At 41.7% G+C, this 26,604-nt stretch overlaps 1 protein-coding gene and 1 long non-coding RNA gene across 4 annotated transcripts in view; one reads left to right on the forward strand and one right to left on the reverse strand.

Moving 5' to 3' along the window:
• spidr (scaffold protein involved in DNA repair) overlaps positions 1-26,604 on the reverse strand; it is a 71,664-nt gene that overhangs the window by 35,343 nt on the left and 9,717 nt on the right. For all 3 annotated transcript variants that reach the window (XM_061920489.1, XM_061920488.1, XM_061920487.1), the window contains exons 6-10: positions 17,566-17,792; positions 17,046-17,143; positions 13,048-13,264; positions 1,789-1,993; positions 293-516 (exon numbers count right to left, since the gene is read on the reverse strand). In XM_061920489.1, coding sequence (XP_061776473.1) covers positions 293-516; positions 1,789-1,993; positions 13,048-13,264; positions 17,046-17,143; positions 17,566-17,792 — 971 coding nt within the window. The remainder of the gene's footprint in view (positions 1-292; positions 517-1,788; positions 1,994-13,047; positions 13,265-17,045; positions 17,144-17,565; positions 17,793-26,604) is intronic.
• Positions 28-11,273, forward strand: LOC133568511 (uncharacterized). Its single transcript, XR_009809614.1, has 2 exons — positions 28-522; positions 10,854-11,273. It is a non-coding gene; the product is annotated as an uncharacterized LOC133568511 (long non-coding RNA).

The following is a 26,604-nucleotide window of genomic DNA, read 5'->3' on the forward strand; positions in this document are numbered from 1 at the left end:
GGCTGCCTTTTCCACGGAATTGGCGCACATCGCTCACGGAGGGGCTGGTTTCAATTAGACATGTTTGTGTCCTTTGTCAAACAACGGCATATGGCTACAGTGTGCGTACTCTTGTGAGGCCTGAGAACAATAGCCCTGACCACTGGGACACATTGTGCCACCCCAGAAGAGTCCTCCGTATTGTGGTGCACAAGCATCCAAAGCAGATGGTTAATTTTTACCAGACTCTTCTAGCATAAAGTGACAAACTCTGTGCGTCAATCAGTGGCAAAAAAAGGGGTCCCAACATTACCTGCTTTTGCCTTTCACTGCAGAAGGTGGAGCTAAAGAGGACCTGGAGGGAAGTCTGGGCTGAGATGCTGGGGAGCAGTCCGGCACAGGGATGGAGTACACTCTTTGGACCACCACCATCACATCATGGCCTAAAGAACCAGCCTGTCCCATTCCTTCAATAGCCTCCAGGAGAGAATGGCAACATCTGGGCAGGACACCAGGAAGTCCATATGTGGCAGCTACCTGAGGGTGAGGAAGACGTGCAAATTGGACGATAGCGGTGTACCATTAACATAGAATTCCTTGAAAGCATCAATAAATTAAAACACCTGTGCACAATGTTTGTCGGAAGACTGACCAATGCCTGAAGCATTAGATTACTTTTATTCATATTTATTTATTTGACAGGGACAGTACAATTAAACTTTGCTACCCATACGTAACCGATGTCAAAGTACGTAAGACTTCTAGCCACAGGCTAATTTGCAACCCTAGTCTCTGGTTAGGCCTTCAAACAAAAGTTGAGAAAAGTGTAAAACACATACAAAAGGATTAAGACAAGTACAACATAAAAATACATGAAAAACAATTGGCCCCATTTGACCATACTACTTCCATTTCTAGTCCTCACACTTCTGATTTTCCTTAACCGACTTTTTCAGTTTAGAGGAGAAAAGTTTAATGTCTGACTGTGACTTTAACTCCAGTGGCAAAGAGTTCCACAGATGTGAGGCCTTCACCTAGAACACAGACGGACCCAGAGTCATCCGGCACCTTTTCACTCTACAGCTCCCACTGACTGCAGCTCGAGTCCGCACACCTTCACTACTCTATCTTTGTTTCTTTACATATTATTTCAGGGGTTAATCCATGAAGACACTCAAATATAGCTTTTAAAAATGACACATTTATTAAGTTATCAAAACTCATCATGACCTGCTCAGTGGCCTTGTGGTTAGTGTCCGCATTGAGATCTGTAGGTTGTAAGTTCAAACCCCGGGTTGTACGTAAGACTATAAAAAGGGAACCTATTTACTCCCTGCTTGGTACTCAGCATCAAGAGTTGGAATTGGGGGTTAAAATCACCAAAATGATTCCAGAGCACAGCCCCACTGCTGCTCACTGCTCCCCTCACCTCTCAGGGGGTAAGCATGGAGATGGGTCAAATGCAGAGAGTAATTTCACCACACCTAGTGTGTGTGTGACAATCATTGGTACTTTAACTTTTTAACTATTATTTTTTTACATATTAGATCAGGCGCTACTCTATTAAGACACTTCCAAATTGCTTTTAAAAATTAGACATTTATAACGTTATCAAAACTCATGTTATATTTTTGGGTAATATGGCAGTGATGATGCTTCATTGTTTTTTGGTCAAATATATTTAGTGTTTGTTTATATAATGACAAGATAGGCTTCACAACACCTTTCGTGGCCTGTCCCCAGACGATGGCACAATATGACCTTCTTGGAATACTCATGATCTTACACATACAAGTCGAGAAAGCACACCTGTTTGGTATCATTTTCCTTAGAATCCCTGCAAACTTCCAACATTCCAAATGTTCCGCAGAGAGGATAAGGCATGACTCTGTTGGCCGCGAGCAGGCCTCTTGGTAGCATGTCAGCTGGTTGGGAGGTCGAGTTGCTGACTTTCTGACTAAAGTGTGTGTTGAGAATTATATCACAGCCGAAATTCTCCAAAGAGAGACTTTGCCTGCGAAGAAAATGAATGAGGGTCATTAGTTTCCTCCTCCCATTCACCTGCGTCAAGTTGAAAAGGAAACAGATTTTATGAAGAAAAAAAATAATCCAGACGGGAATAAGAGTGCAGGAATGTTGTCAAACTGATATGAAATGTTAGAATAGATGTAGAACAGATGTACTCAATCTTTTTTGTTACCATAATAAACATTAAACAAAAAGTAATAGAATGATTTCAGTGAACACTTTTTGCCAATATATGGTTGAGTGATTTGTAAAAAACATGCATTTGTTAGATGAGTAGCACAATGTTGCATATAAAATATGCCAAAAATTCATTGTGGGTGTTCTTTGGTGTTTTTTGATGATGACAGTCTTATGAGTAACTAAGAAGCAACAACACATATTGACCATTCAACAATGTAGTCGTTTAACAAACAGCCCAGTCACACACCGCTGTGGGACGGCATTACACTCCTCATACAGGAATTGTCGCAAGTTCTTCGACATGGTTGTGAGGTTCCTCCTGCATGAATCATGAAGCAGATTTTTCCAAGTGTTGATTTGGGTTTAGGACTCTTGGCAGGCTGGTCTATTCTGTTTACTCCCAAATTCCAGAGTTAGTCTCTGATAAAACTGCTCTGAAGCATTCCATCTTGGAGGATGGAGTTCGGTGACAGACTGTGGAGATACTGTATGTGATTGGCAGTAGTTGCAGGTTGCTAGTTATTGATGACATGATAGCAAAGATGCTGCCCCACAACATTGCATTGCCTCTACGAAGCAGCGGACTGTAGCGTTCTGTTTGTTTTCTTCTGATTTTACAATTCAACTTCCGCAGAAACCTCACAAAACACAACATTAGCCCGCGAGCACAACACATATACTTAATTTGTCTAAATATAATACTCCCCTAAAAGCATTTTCCTTACAAATAGGCCATTTCAAAATAAATAATTTGACAATGGAAATAAATTAAGGCAAAGATATAATAACAGAACATAGAAGTCTAAACATATTTTATTTTCAAGATGTAATATTTTTTAATTTCAGTGTGTATGACAATTTTCCCAGATGAAACGTGCAGTTCAGCACAGCTTCCTTTGGCCGCTATCCAAATGTGACTTCATCTGCAGAACAAAACATCCGCGCCTGTCACAATCGGGAGGTATGATTGTTGGTTGACGACATGAAAAACATTCTATGTATATTTTTTTACATAATTTGTTAGAGGCTTTGGTTTCACTAATCAAAGAACGGGTGCCAAAGTCGACATGCTGAAGTTATTTCTACAAATCCAAGCAAAAAACCTTTGTGCTGGAGGAATATTTGAACATTTGTACACCTGAGAAAGTCAGCGAGCGGCACCCCTCCGGAGTATTAAAAGGAACTTGAAAAACAGCCTCATAATTACACAGCACATTGTTTATAGTAACACTGATTTACGGTCTAAGTCTTCCCACATCTGACATAGAAGGAATAGAATGGTGGTCTATTGCTGAGTCAGCGCAAAGTGCACTCTGTGACTGGCTCCGTCATACGTGTTGCAGCTTGTATCTAGCGTGCTGATCAATGACGGGCATGTTCAAGTGGAAAAAACAGTTTAGATGTGCACTGCTGGAAAATATTTATTCATCAGAATTAAACCTTTGATTCATCTGTTTTTTTGTTTTTAGGGTAATTTTTAGGTCAGTGTTCCTACAGACTGAGTGGGAGGAAATCATAATGAGAAGGGTTCTCCAAGAGATACAGTATTAAAAATTCAGAATATCAGACAAACATGAAAAATTACAATTTTTACAAAATTTCATATCAGACATGAACAAAACATATTAGATAGTTGTATAACAGTCCTACATGTACAGTCATATCTCGCGTCGCCATCATGCTACAAAGTTCGCAGCTTCAACACGTAGCAAATTTATTTTGGGCCTAAATTAAGCATTTTCAAACATAAAATGCCTAAATGAACTAAAAATATCAATGCTACAGTTGTACTGGCCAATAGAGAGGTTTGGATTTTTCCAGAAGTACCCCACAATAAATTGCCAGAATACATTTTGAAGGGCGAGTGCCAATGTTAAAGATATCGCTATCTATCCATTCGGAGGAAAATAACAATGCCCAAGCTGTGAAACGAGTCCTTGGATCAGAAATCCGTTTGTCGTTACAAGGAGAAAACAGACGTAATTGGATACGATTCGTACGAGATCAACAAGTCTGAGTGTAGCAGAAACCACAACATCTTTCGTGATGTCTCATACCCGAACTGTGTGAACGACTTACTTTTTCAACCCACCTTGAAGGACTTTCAAAAATAATAAAAGTCTAGAAAGCTATGAACGCTTTCTTTGTGGATGGGTTTTGGTTGGTTGATTACAGCAATTCATGCTCGCCATTTGTCATTAACTGTTCTTTTCAGCCACTTCCGTTTGTCCAGAAAAAATATGATTCAAAAATGGGATAAACTAATCTATCCCACCCCGATTGTGGTAGTTGACAATCACACATGTCGTCTGCATTACTATCATCACTACTTGAATGATCAGCAACAATGGGCCTGATGCAAAAAAAACTTTATAATATAGCCAACGACTAGGGATGTATGTATATCGTTAAGATTTTATCGATACAATACCTTCATTGTACTCTAATCGGTATTTTATGTAATTGATGTAAAAAAAGAGATTTTAAAAATACATTTTCATTACAAATTTTAGAGGTATAAAACTTCATGTAACATTTCACAGCAGGGAAGTCTTTTGTCAACACCTGATTTTTAATTCTTAAACAAGTCAACTATGTTTGCAGTGCAATGTAGTTACAGTATGTCATCAGCTTGGAAACACAAAACAGATCCCTAACTGTGTTTCTATTCATTACAATTATACTCAGATAACAATATTAATGTAGGTATGGTACTGTACATCAAATAATTTTCATCACACCAAATATCAAAATCGATACAATCAATTAGCATAGTGAGTGTGCAGTGGTTGTGCAATTAAGGAATATGCGCTTTGATGCCAAGCAAATGTGGCGCGATAAGAGTTATGAACACATGTTTTTGATGATCTGACTATAAATATATTCCATTTATAGTGAATAAAATCCCACGATGCCACCACCAAGACAAAGGTCCTCGACAATTCTCGATGTGGTTGACTGATTTTCAAAGATGGCCCACTTCAATCCCCTTTCTTAAATACCTACATCCCAAGAGACTGCTTAACTACTGGTCAAGTAGTTAGCATCTGGATCTGGATCCCTCTGAACCAGGTATGTGACTCGGGAACCCAATCCGCATCCCAAGTATGTAAAGCTTTTTGCAAGGTGTTGAAGGCCACCCGAATCCTTTCGTTGGGATAACATCCCCATACCGAGGGCCAGACGGAACGGGCTAACCAGGACCTGGAAGCAAAACTTTGCTGTATGTAAAGCTTTTTGCAAGGTGTTGGAGGCCACCCGAATCCTTTCGTTGGGATAACATCCCCACACCAAGGGCCAGACGGAACGGGCTAACCAGGACCTGGAAGCAAAACTTTGCTGCGTATGCCACCGGCGATCTTTGTCATGGTCCCACCACCTCTTTTGGGTGGAGTACGCTCACAATTCCTTCGCCTCCTCGGCGACAGGTATACCTTCTTCTAAAGTTGCCTACGGTTACCAGCCGACTCCTTTTCCTTCCTCGGAGTCGGAGATTGCACTTCCATCAGTCTACCGGCATATTTGAGGAGCTTATCGGGATACAAGAGTGAGTTTGTCCCTGATGTCAGCCCAGAACCGAAGCCCGGGTGGATCGCCACTAGATACCAGCCTCTACTTGTCAACCTTGCTAAGAGGTCTTACTGTCGTCTCGGGACTTATCGTTGGCTGGCTACTCCAGGGAGATTTCTCACAAGTTTGTGGCCTGGGGCTCTTCAAGATCACTGGGATCATGATACCTCTGGCGGTTGAACTCCAGCTGCCCTAATCCATCAAGTGACATCTGGTGGTTCATATCTCCACCCTCAAGCCTATTACCACCAGTCCGATGTGCCAACCTTGGATGTTTTTTTCTCCATGCGCATGATCGGAGGTCACCCAGCTTACACAGTGAAGGCCATTTTATACTCCAGAAGGCGGGGCAGGGGAGTTCAGTATCTGGTCAACTGGGAATGGTACAGTCATGAAGAACACTTCACTTGGCACCAGTTAATTCCTGATGCTTCACTCTTTCAGTCGTGTTTGTCTCTTCTGCTCTGGCTCCACTCATGCACCTTGTTCCTGTGGCTCTGTCCAGGCGCTGCAGTGTAGTGTTGACTTTTTCCTCTTCACACCTTTTGTGTGTAACCTCTTTTTCTCCACACGCAAATAAACAACCTTTTATTTGCATTTTAAGTTGTTTTTTTCCTCACTTTGTTTTGAGTGCGCTTTATGTTATTACTTGTATTCTTTCTCTGCAATGGGGTCTTACTTTGGCGAAGGCCGATGGTGACACATTTACCCCTGTAATAAACGGTGCCAAGCACAGCAAATGCCAACAATATGTTGCTGTAGGAATATTTTGTGTATCTATATATATATACATACACATATATATATGGATACATATATATATATATATACATACATATATATGTATGTATGTATATATATAAATATATATATAAATACTGTATATGAATGTGTATATATATATATATATATATATATAGTTTGCATTGGAAATATTTTGCAATGAGAGGGGCTATATATATATAGCCTTAAAAGCTCTCATTGCAAAACATATATATATATATATATATATATATATATATATATATATATATATATATATATATATATATATATATATAAATAAATGTGTGTATACATATATATGTGTATGTATATGTATATAGGCTATATTAAAAAGCATGTGATGACTGTCGGCCAGAGTTTTTCCAACAAAATTTTTTGAGGAGCCACATTTCCAGAAAGTTAATGACTGGGGAACCGGAGTTCTCTTTTCACTATTAATCATATTTTGTATATTCCGAAGAACCAGCATCCTCTACAGCAGTGGTTCTCAATCTTTTTTCAGTGATGTACCCCGTGAACATTTTTTTAATTGAAGTACCCCCTAATCAGAGCAAAGCATTTTGGGTTGCAAAAAAGAGATAAAGAAGTAAAATACAGCACTGTGTCATTAGTTTCTGATTTATTAAATTGTATAACAGTGCAAAATATTGCTCATTTGTAGTGGTTTTTCTTAAACTATTTAGAAAAAAATATATAAAAATAACTAAAAACTTGTTGGAAAAAAAAAAAAGTGATTCAATTGTAAATAAAAAATTCTACACATAGAAGTAATCAACTTAAAGTGCCCTTTTTGGGGATTGTAATAGAGATCCATCTGGATTCATGAACTTAATTGTAAACCTTTCTTCACAAAAAAAGAAATCTTTAACATCAATATTTATGGAACATGTCCACAAAAAAATGTAGCTGTCAACACTGAATATTGAATTGTTGCATTTCTTTTCACAGTTTATGAACTTACATTCATATTTTGTTAAAGTATTATTCAATAAATATATTTATAAAGGATTTTTGAATTGTTGCTATTTTTAGAATATTTTTAAAACATCTCACGTACCCCTTGGCATACGTTTAAGTACCCCCAGGGGTACTCGTACCCCCATTTGAGAACCACTGCTCTACAGTAAACATTTGATCCATTCATTTTGTCAGAGTTGATGGAACACTTTGCTGTTTTTAGGGACTTTTTGCAAAAAAATAGAAAAGAGAAGACCTAAAATTGAACCTTGAGGAAAACTAATAGTATAACTAAAATTAAGCAACTGATCACTGACTGCATCTGAAATAAACAAAATACAGCAACACCTTAGTTACATAAATCACATTACATTAACTGCTGAAAAGATGAGGATTTGAAGGGGTGCCTGTAACGTCTTGGTTGTAAATCACAAATTTGGACCCAGTGTTCTGTTTACTAGCAATGTTACATTACAATGCAATGACCTGCCAATGTGTTCCTCCATACAACAACAAGAGTACTCTGGTGTTTAGGAATTTGCTGCAAAAATGTTTGTACTCCAAATTTTTAACTAAACTTGTGGGGCCGGTATGGTGTGATTCCCAGGCTGAATTTGGTCCTCAAGTCGCCAGTTCAATAGGTTTGGTCTAGGCTTAAGATGTAAACTGGACAGAATCCAGACCAACTTGGGGCTCATAATAAAAAAAAAAATCATCCAACCCAATGTTTCAGCTAATATATGTATTATTGTATTTATGAAAGACCTTACATTATATCTCCTATTGATGTTTCTGTTAACCAGTGACTTTTTCTGTAGGGCACACATTGGAATTATTGCAGTAGAGACAGCTGAAACTTTTAAATTGTATCATCACACACAAATAATATTAATAATTCTTAAAATAGTAATTGTACATTATATTACAATATAATCATATATTAAATGTTATATAAAGGGTTGAGAGTAGTCCTTATAAACATGAGGAACAAATACCATGGACAAATCTTTAACTGGAGTAAATATTTACTGTGAATAAATACAACCCTACAGCTGTAACTACCAAATTAGGACTTCCGCTGCTTTTCAAAACCCGTTAGAAGAAATCATTGTATACGACCGTGACTACATTAAGAATATTGCTCATCGTCTAAGTACACAGTGTTAGTAGTGCAGAACGTACAGTACAGCGAATCAGGAACAGGAAGTGTTTTTCTATTGTGAGCAAGTGAGTGGGCAGCTGACAGGTAGGTCTCTCAAGGAGTGGCCCAGCTGCTGGCGTCACAGCTCTGAGGTGAATAATCCTTACAGGTATTTCCGCTCAAGTCACAGCCCATTCAAGGCAGGGAGTTGGGAGGGGGTGAGTGGGAGGAGCCAACCTACGCACTTTAGAAATGATGGGGGAGATAAACCCCTCAAGTGTCACGTAGGAAGCTGGAGCCCAGGAATTATACTGGATACGACGACGCACTAAATGTGGGGTTTTCCCCACCCATTAACACCGCAGTCGAAGATGTATGTACAGTATATAATATTGTACAAAACCCAAAAGCAGTGAAGTTGGCATGTTGTGTAAATTGTAAATAAAAACAGAATACAATGATTTGCAAGTCCTTATCAACCTATATTCAATTGAATAGACTGCAAAGACAAGATATTTAATGTTCGCACTGAGAAACTTATTTTGCAAATAATCACTAATTTACAATTTAATGGCAGCAACACATTGGTAAAAATGCCCCTGTGCCATTTTTTTTGGACTGTGTTACATCACCTTTCCTTTTAACAACACTCAGTGAACATTTGGGAACTGAGGAGACCAATATTTGAAGCTTTTCGGGTGGAAGTATTTCCATTCTTGCTTGATGTACAGCTTAAGTTGTTCAACAGTCTGGGGTCTCCGTTATCGTAGTTTACGCTTCGTAATGTGCCACACATTTTCAATGGGAGACAGGTCTGGGCTACAGGCACGCCAGTCTAGTACCGGCACTCTTTTACTACGAAGCCATGCTGTTCTAAAAACGTGGAGAATGTGGCTTGGCATTGTCTTGCTGTAATAAGCAGGGGCGTCAATGAAAAATCATTTGCTTGGATGGAAACACATGTTGCTCCAAAAGCTGTATGTACCTTTCAGCATTAATGGTGCCTTCACAGATGTGTAAGTTACCTATTCCTTGGGCACTAATACAACTCCATATCATCGCAGATGCTGGCTTTTGAACTGTGGGCCTACAACAGTCCGGATGGTTCTGTTCCTCTTTCGTCTGGAAGACATGACGTCCACAGTTTCCAAAAATAATTTGAAATGTGTACTCAACAGACCACAGAACACTTTTTCACTTTGCATCAGTATTTTAGATGAGCTTGGGTGTGGCAAAGCCAGCAGCGTTTCTGGGTGTTGTTGATAAATGGCTTTCGTTTTGCACAGTAGGGTTTTAACTTGCACTTACATGTGTAATGGTGAACTGTAGTTACTGACAGTGATTTTCTGACATGTTCGTGAGCCCATGTGGTGATATCCTTTACACATTGATGTCGATGTATGATGCAGTACCGCCTGAGGGATCAAAGGTCATGGGTATTCAATGTTGGTTTTTGGCCTTGCTGCTTACGTGCAGTGACTTCTGAACCTTTTGATGATATTACAGATCATAGATGGTGAATTCTGTAAATTCCTTGCAGTAGCTCGTTGAGAAATGTTGTTCTTAAACTGTTCGACAATTGTGTTTACGTTTATTTACAAAATAAAATGCATTTTTTTAAAATCCATCTGTCTTCATGATGATTGTGAACCTTAGGCTAAATTCCCCCAAAATTTCAGTTACTCTTTAAGCACCATTGCGAATGGACTGGAACAGTCACAAGTGAAACTACTACTTCTACTAAGGAAGATGCTAACGTCGTCTGGCTTTGTTCTTTTCTACTAAGGGTGTTGTAAGAAAATAATAATATCACAATTTTTAACCTTTAACACAAAGCTGAGCTGGCTGTTTTATATGAATAACTAGTTGGCATATCTACGATGGATTAGTCATAGAAAATGACTAATATCAGAATGGCCCCTGGTGTCCTTTAATTTGTCTTTATGCAGGCCCTCGATGGGAATGCCTTGGACACCCCTGATATAGATACGATATGCTTTATTATTCCCGCAAGGAAAAATCCTAAAAGCTGAAGCTTGTCAAAATAAAAGTTAGTTTATGGATTCATGTTCATGGACCTCAGTTCTACCTTGAGATTTAAAAAACTGAAAGGTGCTGAAGCCGCCATGTGTTTCCAATCTGGCGTCTTTGGCTCCCTGCGCGCACTCGCTCCCAAAGGCTGCAGAAAATAATCTAGTGTTTTTCCCCCCAGCTTGCTGGAAATGACCTAACTACTGCCAGGAAGAGGAATGTGAAACATTCCCAGGAGCTGTGCGTGACGTCAGAGCAACGAGGAGGCCCCAGCGCTTCCGCCAGCCTGGATATTCCAGAGTGCATTCAATCTCAAACTCCCAACAGCTGGAGGCGAATGCTGCCTTGCTCCCACTTCAAAACAACCCTTGAAAACATACACGGCCCACCCCTCCCTTGACTCCGAAGTGAGGGGCTGCAGTGCACATCTGGGCCTTTAGTGATGATACTGAGGAATGCTGGGGGAAAGGTTGTGCTTTCCACTGAAGTTGTTCTATTCTAAAATGTTATCATTAGAACTGTTAACACCAGAACTAAGTGATGCACATACACAAATTTTCTTTTGTTGATTAAAAAAAAATGCTTTTACTGCCATTCCAAATTGTAGCAAATACAGTGTCCATGGCAAATTGCCAAATGTTTTTTTCTAATATTTGACCATACCATCTGCCCTTTGTCAAACAAACTTCCTGCTAAGGGTTTCCTGTTCCTCTTTGTCCAGCACCTTGCAAGCCTGTCTTATGTTGTGTAATTCCCACGAAAGTGTTCTTCTTGAACAGCTGCCCAGAAACGAATTTGTCGAAAATCCAAAACAGGGAAACGCAGAGAAGCGTTTTGCTGAACACGCACTTTCCTGTCCGCCATTACTATTTTGAGATCTTTTTTGGGATTGCGTCAAAGGTGCAAGTTGTTCCTCTTATTGGATCTTGCAGAGTCAATTGCATTTCTACAGGCAACTTTGCAATCAAATTCCTGTGCAAAATTTTTCGGCCACCATTAAAAAGTTTGCTTTAGCAATGTATCATTTAGGCTACATACAATACGTCACCATTATAACACAAGTTGCAAGAACTATGAGGTTTCTCCTGGCTAGTGTTAGATAAGTCGTCTTGTTTACCTGTGCACTAAACGCATCACAAGGAACAACACACGCTATTTAGGCCAGGGTTAATAATTATTTTTGGTGGATGATATATTCTCCCACAAACTACTGCAGATAAACAATGTTTTTGTCAGCATTAATTTGAGACCAAATTAAGCACTAAGTAATTATATTATATAATATTTAATATTGTCCTAAATAAGTAAACAATAAAAATTAAATTGACTCTCAATCTTTGTTAGCAAAAATTGCAGTTCAAAAAATATTTAACATCTTAATGTGTAGTGTTTTTTCCCAATTGAATAAAACGGTTCATTGTTATTTTTTTTACTTTTTTCAACACATTGGGATCGGCTGCTTGGGAAGACTAAATTGGCCCTCGTGTTTGAATGTGAGTCTGAATGGTTGTCTATCTGTGTTGGCCTTGCGATGCATTGGCTACTTGTCCAGGGTTTCCCCTGTCTCCCCAACCCTTTTCCCTGAAAGGAACAAGCGGTAGATATTGGATTGATGGATGAGCATACTTGCTCGTTTGTCCGTGTTGGTGGGCTCGTCCTGCTCATTTCTCTGAAGTCGAAATATTTCCACAAAGGGAAATTCGGCTTTGCAATCAAATTTTCCCCCTTAATCTTGTTATTTTGCAGCGCTTCTCGCTAGCCAGTCACAACCAGCGAGAATCTGTCTGTGCATCGTTCTGCCTCCACCCACAGAGACCAAGATTGTTAAAGACTGACAGACAGAATCAACCCGTCCATTTAATTCTGCTATTGAATAAACACGCTCAGTTGCCGAGAGCGATGCACAGAGTGAACCCTCTGGCACCCTGTTTGGAAGCAATAGACAAAGAAAACAAATATTTCATCATTGGGATCATTCTTATTGTTCGATTAACTGATTTATTGACTATAGGCCCAACAATAAAGGAGATCGAGGGTCTGTTGTTGGTCATTGTAAGGAGACAATTTTTATCCAAGAGGAGACTGAGGGCAGCAACAAGATGGAGGGTATCAGCAAAGTGGAGAATGATTGAGGAGGCATAACACTGCAACCCTCAGAGCTCAGGGTAAGCTAAAGTTAGTATGTAAGCCATGTTTCCTCAATAAAATATTAGAGGCACGTGAAAAGGGGGAATTGGTGTGCTAAGCAACGGCACCCTACCTTCTTACAAACACAAACTGAAATGGAACCCTTGTACTACTCAAAATGAATGCAAACAAGGCAGGCAGTGGTGTCAGACTTGTGCACTGTACTGTACGTAAATGCATTGGCTTACCATGGCGGATATATATGGATGATGTCTGCGGGAGCAGGACTCAGCTGGGCAGCCGTCTCCTTGCAGAACAACACCAGCACTCGAGCGTCATAGCACGTGAAATCGTGTTGGTGGCCCTCCGCGGGACTCGGCGGGCGGTGCTGGCAGCGCACCAGTTGCATGCTGCACTCCTCCTGAACCTCCAGCACCTTCAGCACTAGCACGCCAGGCCTATCCACTGGAGAGCGAAGCAACAACAACACAGATGTTGAGCAGCGAGTTTCTTGCGGCATGCAAGCTTTTTTTGCGCTCGCAATCAACTCTCTGAAGGACTCCTTTGGGTAGTCCTTCACTTTTAACTTCTTTTATTCAGTCCGTATAACGGGAAGGCTGTATACGTAACACTAAAATCTCATTATTACTTGACAATGTGCATTTTTGAGAGACGATCATTAAGATAGAGCCAATCACAACAATGACTTGAGGCAGTGTAATCCAATAGAAAACTGACTTGGCTCAGCTTACCCTTTTGGGCTGTAAAGTTGATTACACTGGATTGTGAAATTGCAGTCTGTCAACTCACATACAAAGCGGCTCTTTTTAAGTCACTGATCTCAGAATGGCCAGAGGGGGTATTTAAATGTGATAGGTTTAAATAATAAAATCAAAGGCTGCATAAAAAGCTATTACTTTTTTTTTGTTTTTACAGGCATTTGTCAAAATATGAGAACGTTGTTAGAAAAAGAACATATATATATACGGTCGCGATCAAAAGTTTACATACACTTGTAAAGAAAATGATGTCAATGCTGTCTTGAGTTACCAATAATTTCTACAACTCTTATTTTTTTGAGTGATTGGAGCACATACTTGTTGGTCATAAAAAACATTCATAAAGTTTTTTTGTTTTTTTATGAATTTATTATGAGTCTATTGAATATGTGACCAAATCTGCTGGGTCAAAAGTATACACACAGCAATGTAAATATTTGGTTACATGTCCCTCGGCAAGTTTCAGTGCAATAAGGCACTTTTGGTAGCAATCCACAAGCTTCTGGTAAGCTTCTGGTTGCATTTTTGACCACTCCTCTTGACAAAATTGGGGAAGTTCAGCTTAATTTGTTATTTTTCTGACATGGACTTGTTTCTTCAGTATTGTCCACACGTTTAAGTCAGGACTTTGGTAAGGCCATTCTAAAACCTTGATTCTAGCCTGATTTAGCCATTCCTTGACCACTTTTGACGTGTGTTTGGGATCATTGTCCTGTTGGAACACCCAACTGTGCCCAAAACCCAACCTCCAAGCTGATGATTTTAGGTTGTCCTGAAAAATTTGGATCCTTCTTTTTTTATTGTCCCATTTACTCTCTGTAAAGCAAAACAGCAAAAAGAGGCCCAGAGCATAATTCTACCACCATCATGCTTGACGGTAGGGTGGTGCTCCTGGGATTAAAGGCCTTACTTTTCCTCTTCCAAACGTATTGCTGCATATTGTGGCCAAACAGCTCAATGTGCAAACACACATCAAAAGTGGTAAAGGAATGGCTATAGCAGGCAAGAATTAAGGTTTATGAATGGCCCAGACTTAAAGGTGTGGACAAAAAACAAGTTCATATCAGAAAACCAACAAATTTAGTTGAACTGCACCAATTTTGTCAAGAGGAGTGGTCAAAAATTCAACCAAAAGCGCCTTATTGCAGTGAAACTTGCCAAGGGACATATAACCAAATATTAACATTGCTGTATGTATACTTTTGACCCAGCAGATTTGGTCATATATTCAGTAGACCCATAATAAATGCATAAAAGAACCAATCTCCATTAATGCTATTTGTGACTAACAAGTATGTGCTCCAATCACTCTATCACAAAAAACAAGGGTTGTAGAAATTATTGGAAACTCAAGACAGCTATGACATTGAGTTCTTTACAAGTGTATGTAAACTTTTGATCAAGACTGTATATGTATGTACACATGCACAGTTTTCCCATCTGTCTTCTTTTTTTTCCCCTTGTATTTTTGGTCCCCCCCTGCGCCAAACACTAAATGTATCTAAACCTTTAATAAAGTCAAATACAGATAAGGGAACAAAAGAAGTCTCCCACACTTCTGTCTTGTAAAATAAATCTGTACAGCACATACAGGCATCTACATCAGAATGATTTGCCTGAGCAGCTGGACAGGACAAATACAAATTAAAAAAAAGTTATCTTTTTTAAAGTGGGACATCGTCCCGTGGATCAGGTTGTGTATGCTGGCGGGCTGTAGTTTGGGGACCCTCAGTGTAAACAAACATTGATGTTGTATATACACCAAAACATTAGTTATGTTGTCAGCTAATGATGGTAAAGTTTGGCTACAAAGGTTAGCTATCATTGAATTGAAGTCTATTTTCCATAAATAAAAGCATGACTGCAATTGTTTGACTACTTAGAGCTGTTAAACATTCAAAAGTCGGTGTATGAAATCCTCGTCCGCCAAACCTTTGATCAAGTGTCTTTTTTTCCCACAATCAACTGTCAACTTTTAACTACCGTTTATGCCCTGTGCCTCTCACCCAGAGAGGTGGTAGTTTGGTACACCGCGGAAAAGAGAAGAAAACTTGTCAAGCAGTTTCCTGTAAAGTATAGCGAGTTCAGAGTTCAGAGCCGCAATGATCGTGTGACGCTGGCTCTTCCTCAACGTGGTCTCTCAGTATGTTAAACTATATCAGGGGTTGGCAACCCGCGGCTCCGGAGCCGCATGCGGCTCTTGCATCACTCTGGTGTGGCTCAGCTGCATACTTGCCGACCCCCCCATTTTTCCGGGAGGTTTTCCGGATTTCAGTGCCTCTCCCAGAAATCTCCCCAGGATAACATTGTCAGATTTTCAACCGGGCAACAATATTGTAGGCGTGCCGTGATGGCAATGCCTTAAACGTCCTCTCGTTGCGTCCGCTTTAATACTATGCTATCTGAGTACCGGCCGGCCACATCTAGTGTGCGGGTGCTGACCCAACGCGCAAGCGACTGCAAGGGATACTTGTTCAACAGCCATACAGGTTACACTGAGCGTTGTGATATAAACAACTTTAGTACTCTTACTAATATGCGCCACACTGTAAACCCACACCAAACAAGAATGACAAACACATTTCAGGAGAACATCCGCACTGTAACCCAACACAAACACAACTGAACAAATACCCAGAATCACCATGCATCCCTAACTCTTCCGGGTTACATTATACACGCCTACTACCACCCCCTCTCCGTGCGTCGGTTGAGGTGGGCGGGGTTGGGGGGGGGGGGTGGGATTTGGTGGTAGCGGGGGTGTATAATGTAGCCCGGAAGAGTTTGGGATACATGGGATTCTGGGTATTTGTTCCGTTGCGTTTATGTTGTGTTACAGTGTGGATGTTCTCTCGAAATGTGTTTGTCATTCTTGTTTGGTGTGGTTTCACAGTGTGGCGCTTATTAGTAAGAGTGCTAAAGTTGTTTATATCACAACCCTCAGTGTAACCTGCATAGCTGTTGAGCAGGTATGCCTTGCAGTCGCTTATGTGTGTCTGCAGAAGCCTCATACAACATGTGAACGGGCTGGTAAGCTGTTTGTTACGGTTGTAGAGGGCGCTAAACGCATTGTCATCATAGCACGCCCTTATTATTGTTGTTTGGGTGAAAACCAGCAGACAGTCGAGGGAATGGTCGCTCTGAAACTCGGTAGTCTCCCGGAAAAATTGAGATGGTTGGCAAATGTGATGTTGTCAAGCAGCATTCAAATAAAACTCACGGGCCGCACTAATATTAAATGTTCATATTAAGGTGCGGGCCGCGTGTCTGAGACCCCTGGTTAATACATAACACAAAGCAAAAAAAAAACTTTGTACGCTGTGTTATTTCATTTTAAATTTCAAGAGTCTTGTGGCTCCCATAGTTTTCTTTATTTTGTGTGAGTGGTAAAGGTTGCCGACCACTGACCTACATACAACACGAAAAAAAAATCCTTGAGATACTCATTTGTTAGTTATGTGTTGCACCTTGTATTGAGTTGACCGAGATGGAGCGGTGCCTCCAGAAGCTCACAGCTGACCTTTGCCTGCATTGAAGTCGATTCAGCCTCTCTGCAAGACCTCCGCTGTGCAACAAATACAAGCATACGCGAGATGACATTGTAACATTATATAATTCCCTCAAAAACCTACACATAGATTTTGGAAGAGGAGTTTGGCTACGGAAGTGACCTTTCCCTGTTTTATGAAGAAGCTCTTCAGCTGACAACTTGCTGTTTGCCTGATAGCTTATAACGAAAGCACTTGTTAATGCCGATTTATAAAGCAATAGCATCAAATGTGCTTGAACTAACATAGGAAGTGTTGCTGACTACAGCTTATTTTAGTAGAAAGCCATTGGCTTACTGGAAGTGGGAATCTTCTCTGCTCTGAGTGTAGAAAATTCCTGAAGCAGTATAAAATATCAAATCTGAAGAAAAAATATTCAGGAATAGCTTTGTATCTGTAAAACTAAAAAAGTAATTTCAAAACAAAACTTAATTCCAACCTTTGAAACTTCCTTTTCTTTTTGGCTGAGTCCTCGGGGGTTTTGGACTGCCTGTGAAATGCTTTCCGAGGCGTCTGCAGCATGGCATGAGCGCACCTGACCCAGTCGCTGACAGACCTTTTGCTGCCCTTGCCAGTTTGTCCATGTGGGCTCTTGACATCCTGTCTGCTGGTGGTTTGAGTCTCACCCTCATTGTCACCGTCGGACACGAATCCTGAGATTTCAAGCTGTGTCAATCATGGGAAACGTAATGATGATTAATTAAACATTAACAGGTGCAATCCCTTACAGTACAGTAATTTTTAAAATATAGACTTTGAAGGATGTGTTATGCTGATGCTTATGGTTACGTTAGGCAGCAACCAGCAGAGGGTGCTATAGGTATCAACCCGACTTTATAGCTGTCTAAAAGCTTGCTGTAATAAGGGAACACATTCAGGCCTACCTCGTCATCTGCCTAAATGGCTTGCAGGAATAAGGGAAACATACAGTAAAAAATAAATCAGGCAATACTAATTAACTGTCTAAAATAGCTTGCTGCAACAAGGAAAACCATCTATCCATCCAACTTCTTCCGCTTATCCGAGGTCGGGTCGCGGGGGTAGCAGCCTAAGCAGGGAAGCCCAGACTTTCCTCTCCCCAGCCACTTCGTCCAGCTCTTCCCAGGGGATCCCGAGGCATTCCAAGGCCAGCCGGGAGAAATAGTCTTCCCAACGTGTCCTGGGTCTTCCCCGTGGCCTCCTACCGGTTGGACGTGCTCTAAACACCACCCTAGGGAGGCGTTCGGGTGGCATCCTGACCAGATGCCCGGAATCACCTAATCTGGCTCCTCTGGATGTGGAGGAGCAGCGGCTTTAATTTGACCTCCTCCCGAATGGCAGAGCTTCTCACCCGATCTCTAAGGGAGAGCCCGGCCACCCGGCGTAGGAAACTCATTTCGGCCGCTTGTACCCGTGATCTTGTTCTTTCAATCATAACCCAAAGCTCATGAGCAAAGGTGAGGATGGGAACGTAGATCGACTGGTAAATTGAGAGCTTTGCCTTCCGGCTCAGGTCCTCCTTCACCACAACGGATTGATACAGCGTCCGCATTACTGAAGATGCCGCACCGATCCGCCTGTAGATGTCACGATCCGCTCTTCCCTCACTCATGAACAAGACTCCTAGGTACGTGAACTCCTCCACTTGTAGCAGGGTCTTCTCCCCCACCCGGAGATGGAACTCCACCCTTTTCCGGACGGGATACATGGACTCGGACTTGGAGGTGCTGATTCTCATCCCAGTCGCTTCACACTTGGCTGAGAACCGATCCAGTGAGAGCTGGAGATCCTGGCCAGATGAAGCCATCAGGACCACATCATCTGCAAAAAGCAGAGACCTAATCCTGCAGCCACCAAACCAGAACCCCTCAACACCCTGACTGCGTCTAGAAAATCTGTCCATAAAAGTCATGAACAGAGTCGGTGACAAAGGGCAGCCATGGCGGAGTTCAACCCTCACTGGAGACCTGTCCGACTTACTGCCAGCATTGCGGACCAAGCTCTGACACTGATCGTACAATCAGACAGTCCGATACCCCATACTCTCTGAGCACTCCCCACAGGACTTTCCTAAGGGACACGGTCAAATGCCTTCTCCAAGTCCACAAAGCACATATAGACTGGTTGGGCAAACTCCCATGCACCCTCAAGGACCCTGCCGAGAGTATAGAGCTGGTTCACAGTTCCACGAACAGGACAAAACCACAATGTTCCTCCTGAATCCGAGGTTCGACTATCCGGCGTAGCCTCCTCTCCAGGACACCTAAAATAGACCTTACCGGAAGAGCTGAGGAGTGTGATCCCACGATAGTTGGAACACACCCTCCGGTTCCCCTTCTTAAAGAGAGGAACCACCACCCCGGGTCACCAATCCAGAGGTAACGCCCCCGATGTCCACGCGATGTTGCAGAGTCTTGTCAACCAAGACAGCCCCAAAGCATCAAGAGCCTTAAGGAACTCCGGGCGGATCTCATTCACCCCTGGGGCCTTGCCACCAAGGAGTTTTTGAACTACCTAAGCAACCTCAGCCTCAGAAATAGGAGAGCCCACCACAGATTCCCCAGGCACTGCTTCCTCATAGGAAGACGTGTTGGTAGGATTGAGGAGGTCTTCGAAGTATTCCCTCCACCTATCCACAACATCCGCAGTCGAGGTCAGCAGAACACCATCCGCACCATACACGGTGTTGACAGTGCATTGCTTCCCCTTCCTGAGGCGGCGGATGGTGGTCCAGAATCGTTTCGAAACCGTCCGGAAGTTGTTTTCCATGGCTTCCCCGAACTCCTACCATGTCCGAGTTTTTGCCTCCGCGACCCCTGAAGCCGCACACCGCTTGGCCTGTCGGTACCTGTCCGCTGCCTCCGGAGTCCTATGAGCCAAAAGAACTTGATAGGACTCCTTCTTCAGCTTGATGGCATCCCTCATCGCCGGTGTCCACCAACGGGTTGTAGGATTACCGACACGACAGGCACCAACTACCTTGCGGCCACAGCTCCAATCAGCCGCCTCGACAATAGAGGTGCGGAACATGGTCCACTAGGACTCAATTTTCCACACCTCCCTCGTGACATGTTCAAAGTTCTTCTGGAGGTGGGAATTGAAACTCTCTCTGATAGAAGACTCTGCCAGACGTTCCCAGTAGACCCTGCCAGGTCTGTCCAGCATCTTCCCCCACCATCGCAGCTAACTCACCACCATGTGGTGATCGGTCGGAAGCTCCGCCCCTCTCTTCACCCGAGTGTCCAAAACATAAGGCCGCAAATCTGATGACACAACTACAAAATCAATCATGGAACTTTGGCCCAGGGTGTCCTGGTGCCAAGTGCACATATGGACACCCTTATGCTTGAACATGGTGTTCGTTATGGACAATCCGTGACAGGCACAAAAGTCCAATAACAAAACACCACTCGGGTTCAGATCCGGGCGGCCATTCTTCCCGATCACGCCTCTCCAGGTTTCACTGTCGTTGCCAACATGAGCGTTGAAGTCCTCCAGTAGGACAAGGGAATCACCCGGAGGAGCACTTTCCAGTACTCCCTTGCGTGTATCCAAAAAGGGTGGGTACTCTGAACTGTTGTTTAGTGCGTAAGCACAAAAAACAGTCAGGACCCGTCCCCCCACCCGAAGGCGGAAAGAAGCTACCCTCTCGTCCACTGGGTTGAATTCAACGTGCAGGCTTTGAGCCGGGGGGGAACAAGAATTGACACCGCAGCCCGTCTCCCCTCACTGCTTGCAACGCAAGTGTGGAAGACAGTCCAGCCCCTCTCGAGAAAACTGGTTCCTGAGCCCTTGCTGTGCGTCGAAGTGAGTACGACTATATGCAGCCGGAACTTCTCCACCTCGCGCACTAGCTCAGGCTCCTTCCCTCCCAGTGAGGTGACGTTCCACGTTCCAAGAGCTAGCTTCTGTAGTCGAGGATCGGACCGCCAAGTGCTCTGCCTTCGGCCGACGCCCAGCTCAAGTCGAACCCGACCTCTATGGCCCCTGCTATGGGTGGTGAGCTCATTGGAGGGGGGACCCACGTTGCCTACTCGGGCTGTGCCCGGCCGGCCCCCCTGGGAACAGGCCCGCCCACCAGGCGCTCGCCATCGTGCCCCACCTCCGGGCCTGGCCCTAGAGGGGGGCCCCGGTGACCCGCGTCCGGGCGAGGGAAATCTAGGTCCTTTTCTTGTTTTCTTCATAGAGGTCTTTCAGCTGCTCTTTGTCTGATCCCTCACCTAGGACCTGTTTGTCTTGGGAAACCCTACCAGGGGACTTATGCCCCCGGACAACATAGCTCCTAGGATCATTGGGACATGCAAACTCCTCTACCACGACAAGGTGGCAGCTCAGAGAGGAGAACAAGGAAAACATTAATTATAAATTCAGACCTAACTAGTCAACTGCCTAAATGAGGTGCTGTAAGAGTTGAAAAATAAAGTCAACATTCAGGCCCAACTTTTTATAGTTGCCTAAATCGGTTGCAATTATAGGGAACATACAGTAAACATTCAGACCCAACTCGTTAGTTGCCAAAGTGTGCTGATGCAAAAATGAAAAAAAAAGTGCACACACAGAAGCAAGCAGTAAAATAAAAAAATAATAATTCAGACCAATTAAATAAAAGCTAAAAATGGGCTGTAGACCCAACTTAACAGCTGTAAACTTGCTGTAATAACGCAAACATACAGTAGAAATCAATGCCAAACTAGTCATCAGCCTAAATGGGCTGCTGTAAGAATTGACACATAATGCAAACATTCAGGCCTAACTTTATAGCTGCCTAAATTAGTTACTGCAATGAGGGAAACATACAGTATACATTCAGACCCAGTGAGTGAGCTGCCAAAATGTGCTAATGTCTGAATGTAAACATAGTGAATATTCAGAAGCAACTCATTAGAAGGATAGATAGGCTCCTGTAAGAAGAGGAAAAAATGTTTCTTAAGAGCATAAATAGGCTGCTGTAGGAACAAAAACATAGTAAACATTCAGGCCCAACTAGTTTGCTGTCTAAATGGGCTGTTCTAAGAATTGAAACAAAGTAAACATTTAGACCCAACTCTATAGCTGCCAAAATGTGCTGATGTAAGAATGAAAAAATAAGCATTCAGAAGCATCTCTTTAACAGGTTATATATGCTTGTGTAAGAAGGGAAAAAGGTAAAAATTCAGTCCAAGTACCGTATTTTTCGGAGTATAAGTCGCTCCGAAATATAAGTCGCACCTGCCAAAAATGCATAATAAAGAAGGGGAAAAACATATAAGTCACACTGGAGTATAAGTCCCATTTTTTGGAGAAATTCATTTGATAAAACCCAATACCAAGAATAGACATTTGAAAGGCAATTTAAAATAAATAAAGAATAATGAACAACAGGCTGAATAAGTGTACGTTATATGACGCATAAATAACCAACTGAGAAGGTGCCTGGAATGTTGACATAACATATTATGGTAAGAGTCATTCAAATAACTATAACATATAGAACATGTTGTAGGTTTACCAAACAATCTGTCACTCCTAATGACTAAATCCCATGAAATCTTATACGTCTAGTCTCTTACGAGAATGAGCTAAATAATATTATTTGATATTTTACGGTAATGTGTTAGTAATTTCACACATAAGTCGCTCCTGAGTATAAGTCGCACCACCGGCCAAACTGAAAAAAACTGCAACTTATCGTCCGAAAAATACGGTAGTTAAGAACTGAAATAGGCTGCTGCAAGAATAAAAACAAAGTAAACATTCTCGCCCAACTAGCTAGATGTCTAAACTGGCTGCTGTGAGAATAGAGACAAAGTAAACATACAAACTTATCTGTTAAGCCATCTCCAGGTGATATAAAGTATTTCTTACTTAATTACTTTATCATAATAAATAACTACCCCCTTTTGCGCCCAAATGCAGCTGAGATAGGCTCCGGCACACCCTGCGACCCCGAAAGGAACAAACGGTAGGAAATGGATGGATGGACAATAAATATTCCATCATAATCTCATTAGTAAAAGTTTGTTATGTACTTAACGTGTTCTTTACCGATATAATAATATGTTGGTGTTTAAAACATATTTAAAGTTTTCATAGAATAAAAAATAATTTTTATTTTCTGCTTTGAAAATTGTTTTAATGTGTTGTTTGCACACTCATCTCCACACTTATTGTTAATGGACTGTTTTTCAAACAACCATACCAAGTCACAAGTACAAAAGTGACGAGTAATTATACCTTTAATTATATAATTGGAAATATGCGTTGGTGAGGTTACAGTGAGGTGAATAATTCCCAAACCTATTTTCTTTTTGGTTTGTTTTGCTGTGTCACGATTGACTGCAACTGATGCAATCAGATCTCATGGAAAAATCCACATGAAACCCGAGTTCCTGTCATGTGTAGACAACACCAGCATACCAAACTCTCTCAGCCAATACACTCTTATTTGAATCAACTTGACCCTGCTAGGCCCAGCGCCAGGCGACGTCACACTGGAGCCAGCCACAGAGCGAGAGTGAGAGAGAGAGAGAAAGAGAGAGAGGAACACTATGTTCCTGGCTCCGGATCAAAAATGTTTTTTACCCCAGCACTGAAAGCATTCAGAGTACACCGCGCACTGTATACGTGAGCAACTTCTCTGAACAAACAGTAGTAAATAATAATATGTTGGTGTTTAAAACATATTTAAAGTTTTCATAGAATAAAAAATAATTTTTATTTTCTGCTTTGAAAATTGTTTTAATGTGTTGTTTGCACACTCATCTCCACACTTATTGTTAATGGACTGTTTTTCAAACAACCATACCAAGTCACAAGTACAAAAGTGACGAGTAATTATACCTTTAATTATATAATTGGAAATATGCGTTGGTGAGGTTACAGTGAGGTGAATAATTCCCAAACCTATTTTCTTTTTGGTTTGTTTTGCTGTGTCACGATTGACTGCAACTGATGCAATCAGATCTCATGGAAAAATCCACATGAAACCCGAGTTCCTGTCATGTGTAGACAAGACCAGCATACCAAACTCTCTCAGCCAATACACTCTTATTTGAATCAACTTGACCCTGCTAGGCCCAGCGCCAGGCGACGTCACACTGGAGCCAGCCACAGAGCGAGAGTGAGAGAGAGAGAGAAAGAGAGAGAGGAACACTATGTTCCTGGCTCCGGATCAAAAATGTTTTTTACCCCAGCACTGAAAGCATTCAGAGTACACCGCGCACTGTATACGTGAGCAACTTCTCTGAACAAACAGTAGTAAAAAGATGTTTATAGTCTTTGCTCTGACATCCTGGCCCAGGGCCAGCTATGTCCTCGTGCGGGCGGACGTTGGTGAAGCTTAAGTGTGGCCCGTTTTTGGTGGCTTGGAGTGAGCCAGCAAGCCTCATCTGGGAAGTGGTCCTTGAAATGCAACACTGCCCTCACAGCTCCTCCTATCCACTTCCAGCGCAAGTACAATAACACAGCGATCTGGCAGTCTTTGGTGTAGTGAGTTAGCCGCACATTTATCTGGAATAATAAACTTCGGATGGGGAACTGTCCGTCCGCATCCCATTGGATCAGGTTTGATTTAGGATTGGCAGGGTCCAAGTGGATTTCCAGTAAACACTGGAACTAGATGAACCAAACAGCTGCATTATTCTCCACTTGTAGAACAAACAGATTGGAATCAAGTCAGAAACTGGATGAAAAGCATGCCTTATAAGAACTGTAAATATTTGCAAATGATCCATTCCATAGCATATCATCAAAACAGGATGCTCACACTTTATTGCATTTCCTTAACCTGACTTTACAACTCAGACTACAAGCCTCCATATAGATGATATGTTATATTTCATATATTTCATACCCACAGAGAGCTGATAGCAGCAAAAAAAAGAGTGTGACAAGAGGAAGTAGCAGAGTGTCTGCGGGAGGGATGCTAATCTGTCGACGCATTTCCTTTCGACATGTAGTTCAAATACTTCCTCACAAGTCGCTCTACTTCGGTCCTATCGTTATCCACTTGCCTCTGAACTTGATAATTACTTTTAATAATGCTGCAGTCTTTTTTAAGATTGTGCAGATATAGGCCACAATTAAAATAACTACGTACTCTATTTGGCAAAACAGATTAAATAGTACAAACCCCAAAACCAGTGAAATTGGCATGTTGTGTTAATCGTAAATAAAAACAAAATCCAATGATTTGCCAATCCTTTTCAACCTATATTCAATTGAATAGATAGCAAAGACAAGATACTTAACGTTCGAACTGAAAAACTGTTATTTTTAGCAAATATTAGCTAATTTGGAATTTGATGCCATATCATCAAAAGGTTCAAAGAATCTGGAGAAATAACTGTACGTAAGCGATGATATTACGGACCTTCGATCCCTCAGGCGGGACTGCATCTAAAAGTGACATCAGTGTGTAAAGGGTATCACCGCATGGGCTCAGGAACATTTCAGAAAATCACTGTCAGTAACTACAGTTCGTCGCTACACCTGTAAGTGCAAGTTAAAACTCTACTATGCAAAGCGAAAGCCATTTATCAACAACACCCAGAAACGCCGCTGGCTTCGCTGGGCCCGAGCTCATCTAAGATGAACTGGTGTAAAGTGGAAATGTGTTCTGTGGTCTGATGAGTCCACATTTTAAATAGTTTTTGGAAACTATGGATGTTGCGTCCTCCGGAACAAAGACGAAAAGAACCATTCGGACTCTTATAAGCGCAAAGTTCAAAAGCCAGTATCTGAGATGGTATGGGGGAGTATTAGTGCCCAAGGCATGGGTAACTTACACATCTGTGAAGGCACCATTAATGCTAAAAGGAACAAACAGATTTTGGAGCAACATATGTTGCCATCCAAGCAACGTTATCATGGACGCCCGTGCTTATTTTAGCAAAACAATGCCAAGCCACGTGTTACAACGGCGTGGCTTCATAGTAAAAGAGTGCGGGTACTAGACTGGCCTGCCTGTAGTACAGACCTGTCTCCCATTGAAAATGTGTGGCGCAATATGAAGCCTAAAATACTACAACGGAGACCCTGGACTGTTGAACAATTTAAGCTGTACATCAAGCAAGAATGGGAAATAATTCCACATGAAACGCTTAAAAAATTGGTCTCCTCAGTTCCCAAATGTCTACTGAGGTTTGTTAAAAGGAAAGGCCATGTAACACAGTGGTAAAAATGCCCCTGCGCCAACTTTTTTGCAATGTGTTGCTGCCATTAAATTTTAAGGTAATGATTATTTAAAAAAAAAACATTTGTTTCTCAGTTCGAACATTCAATATATTGTCTTTGCAGTCTTTTCAATTGAATATAGATTGAAAAGATTTGCAAATCATTGTATCCTGTTTTTATTTACGAATTACACAATGTGCCAACTTCACTGGTTTTGAGTTTTGTAAGTTAAGGACCGTTTTGCTGTTATCCACGGACACACTGCTAAAAAAAAGTTAAAAATCCTCCATATTGTAGGAGTGCTCTGCTGTTCTTGTGGATCCACTGCAAAACCGCTAGTCAAAGA

Source organism: Nerophis ophidion, linkage group LG14, assembly GCF_033978795.1.
Source record: "Nerophis ophidion isolate RoL-2023_Sa linkage group LG14, RoL_Noph_v1.0, whole genome shotgun sequence".
Lineage (NCBI taxonomy): Eukaryota > Metazoa > Chordata > Actinopteri > Syngnathiformes > Syngnathidae > Nerophis > Nerophis ophidion.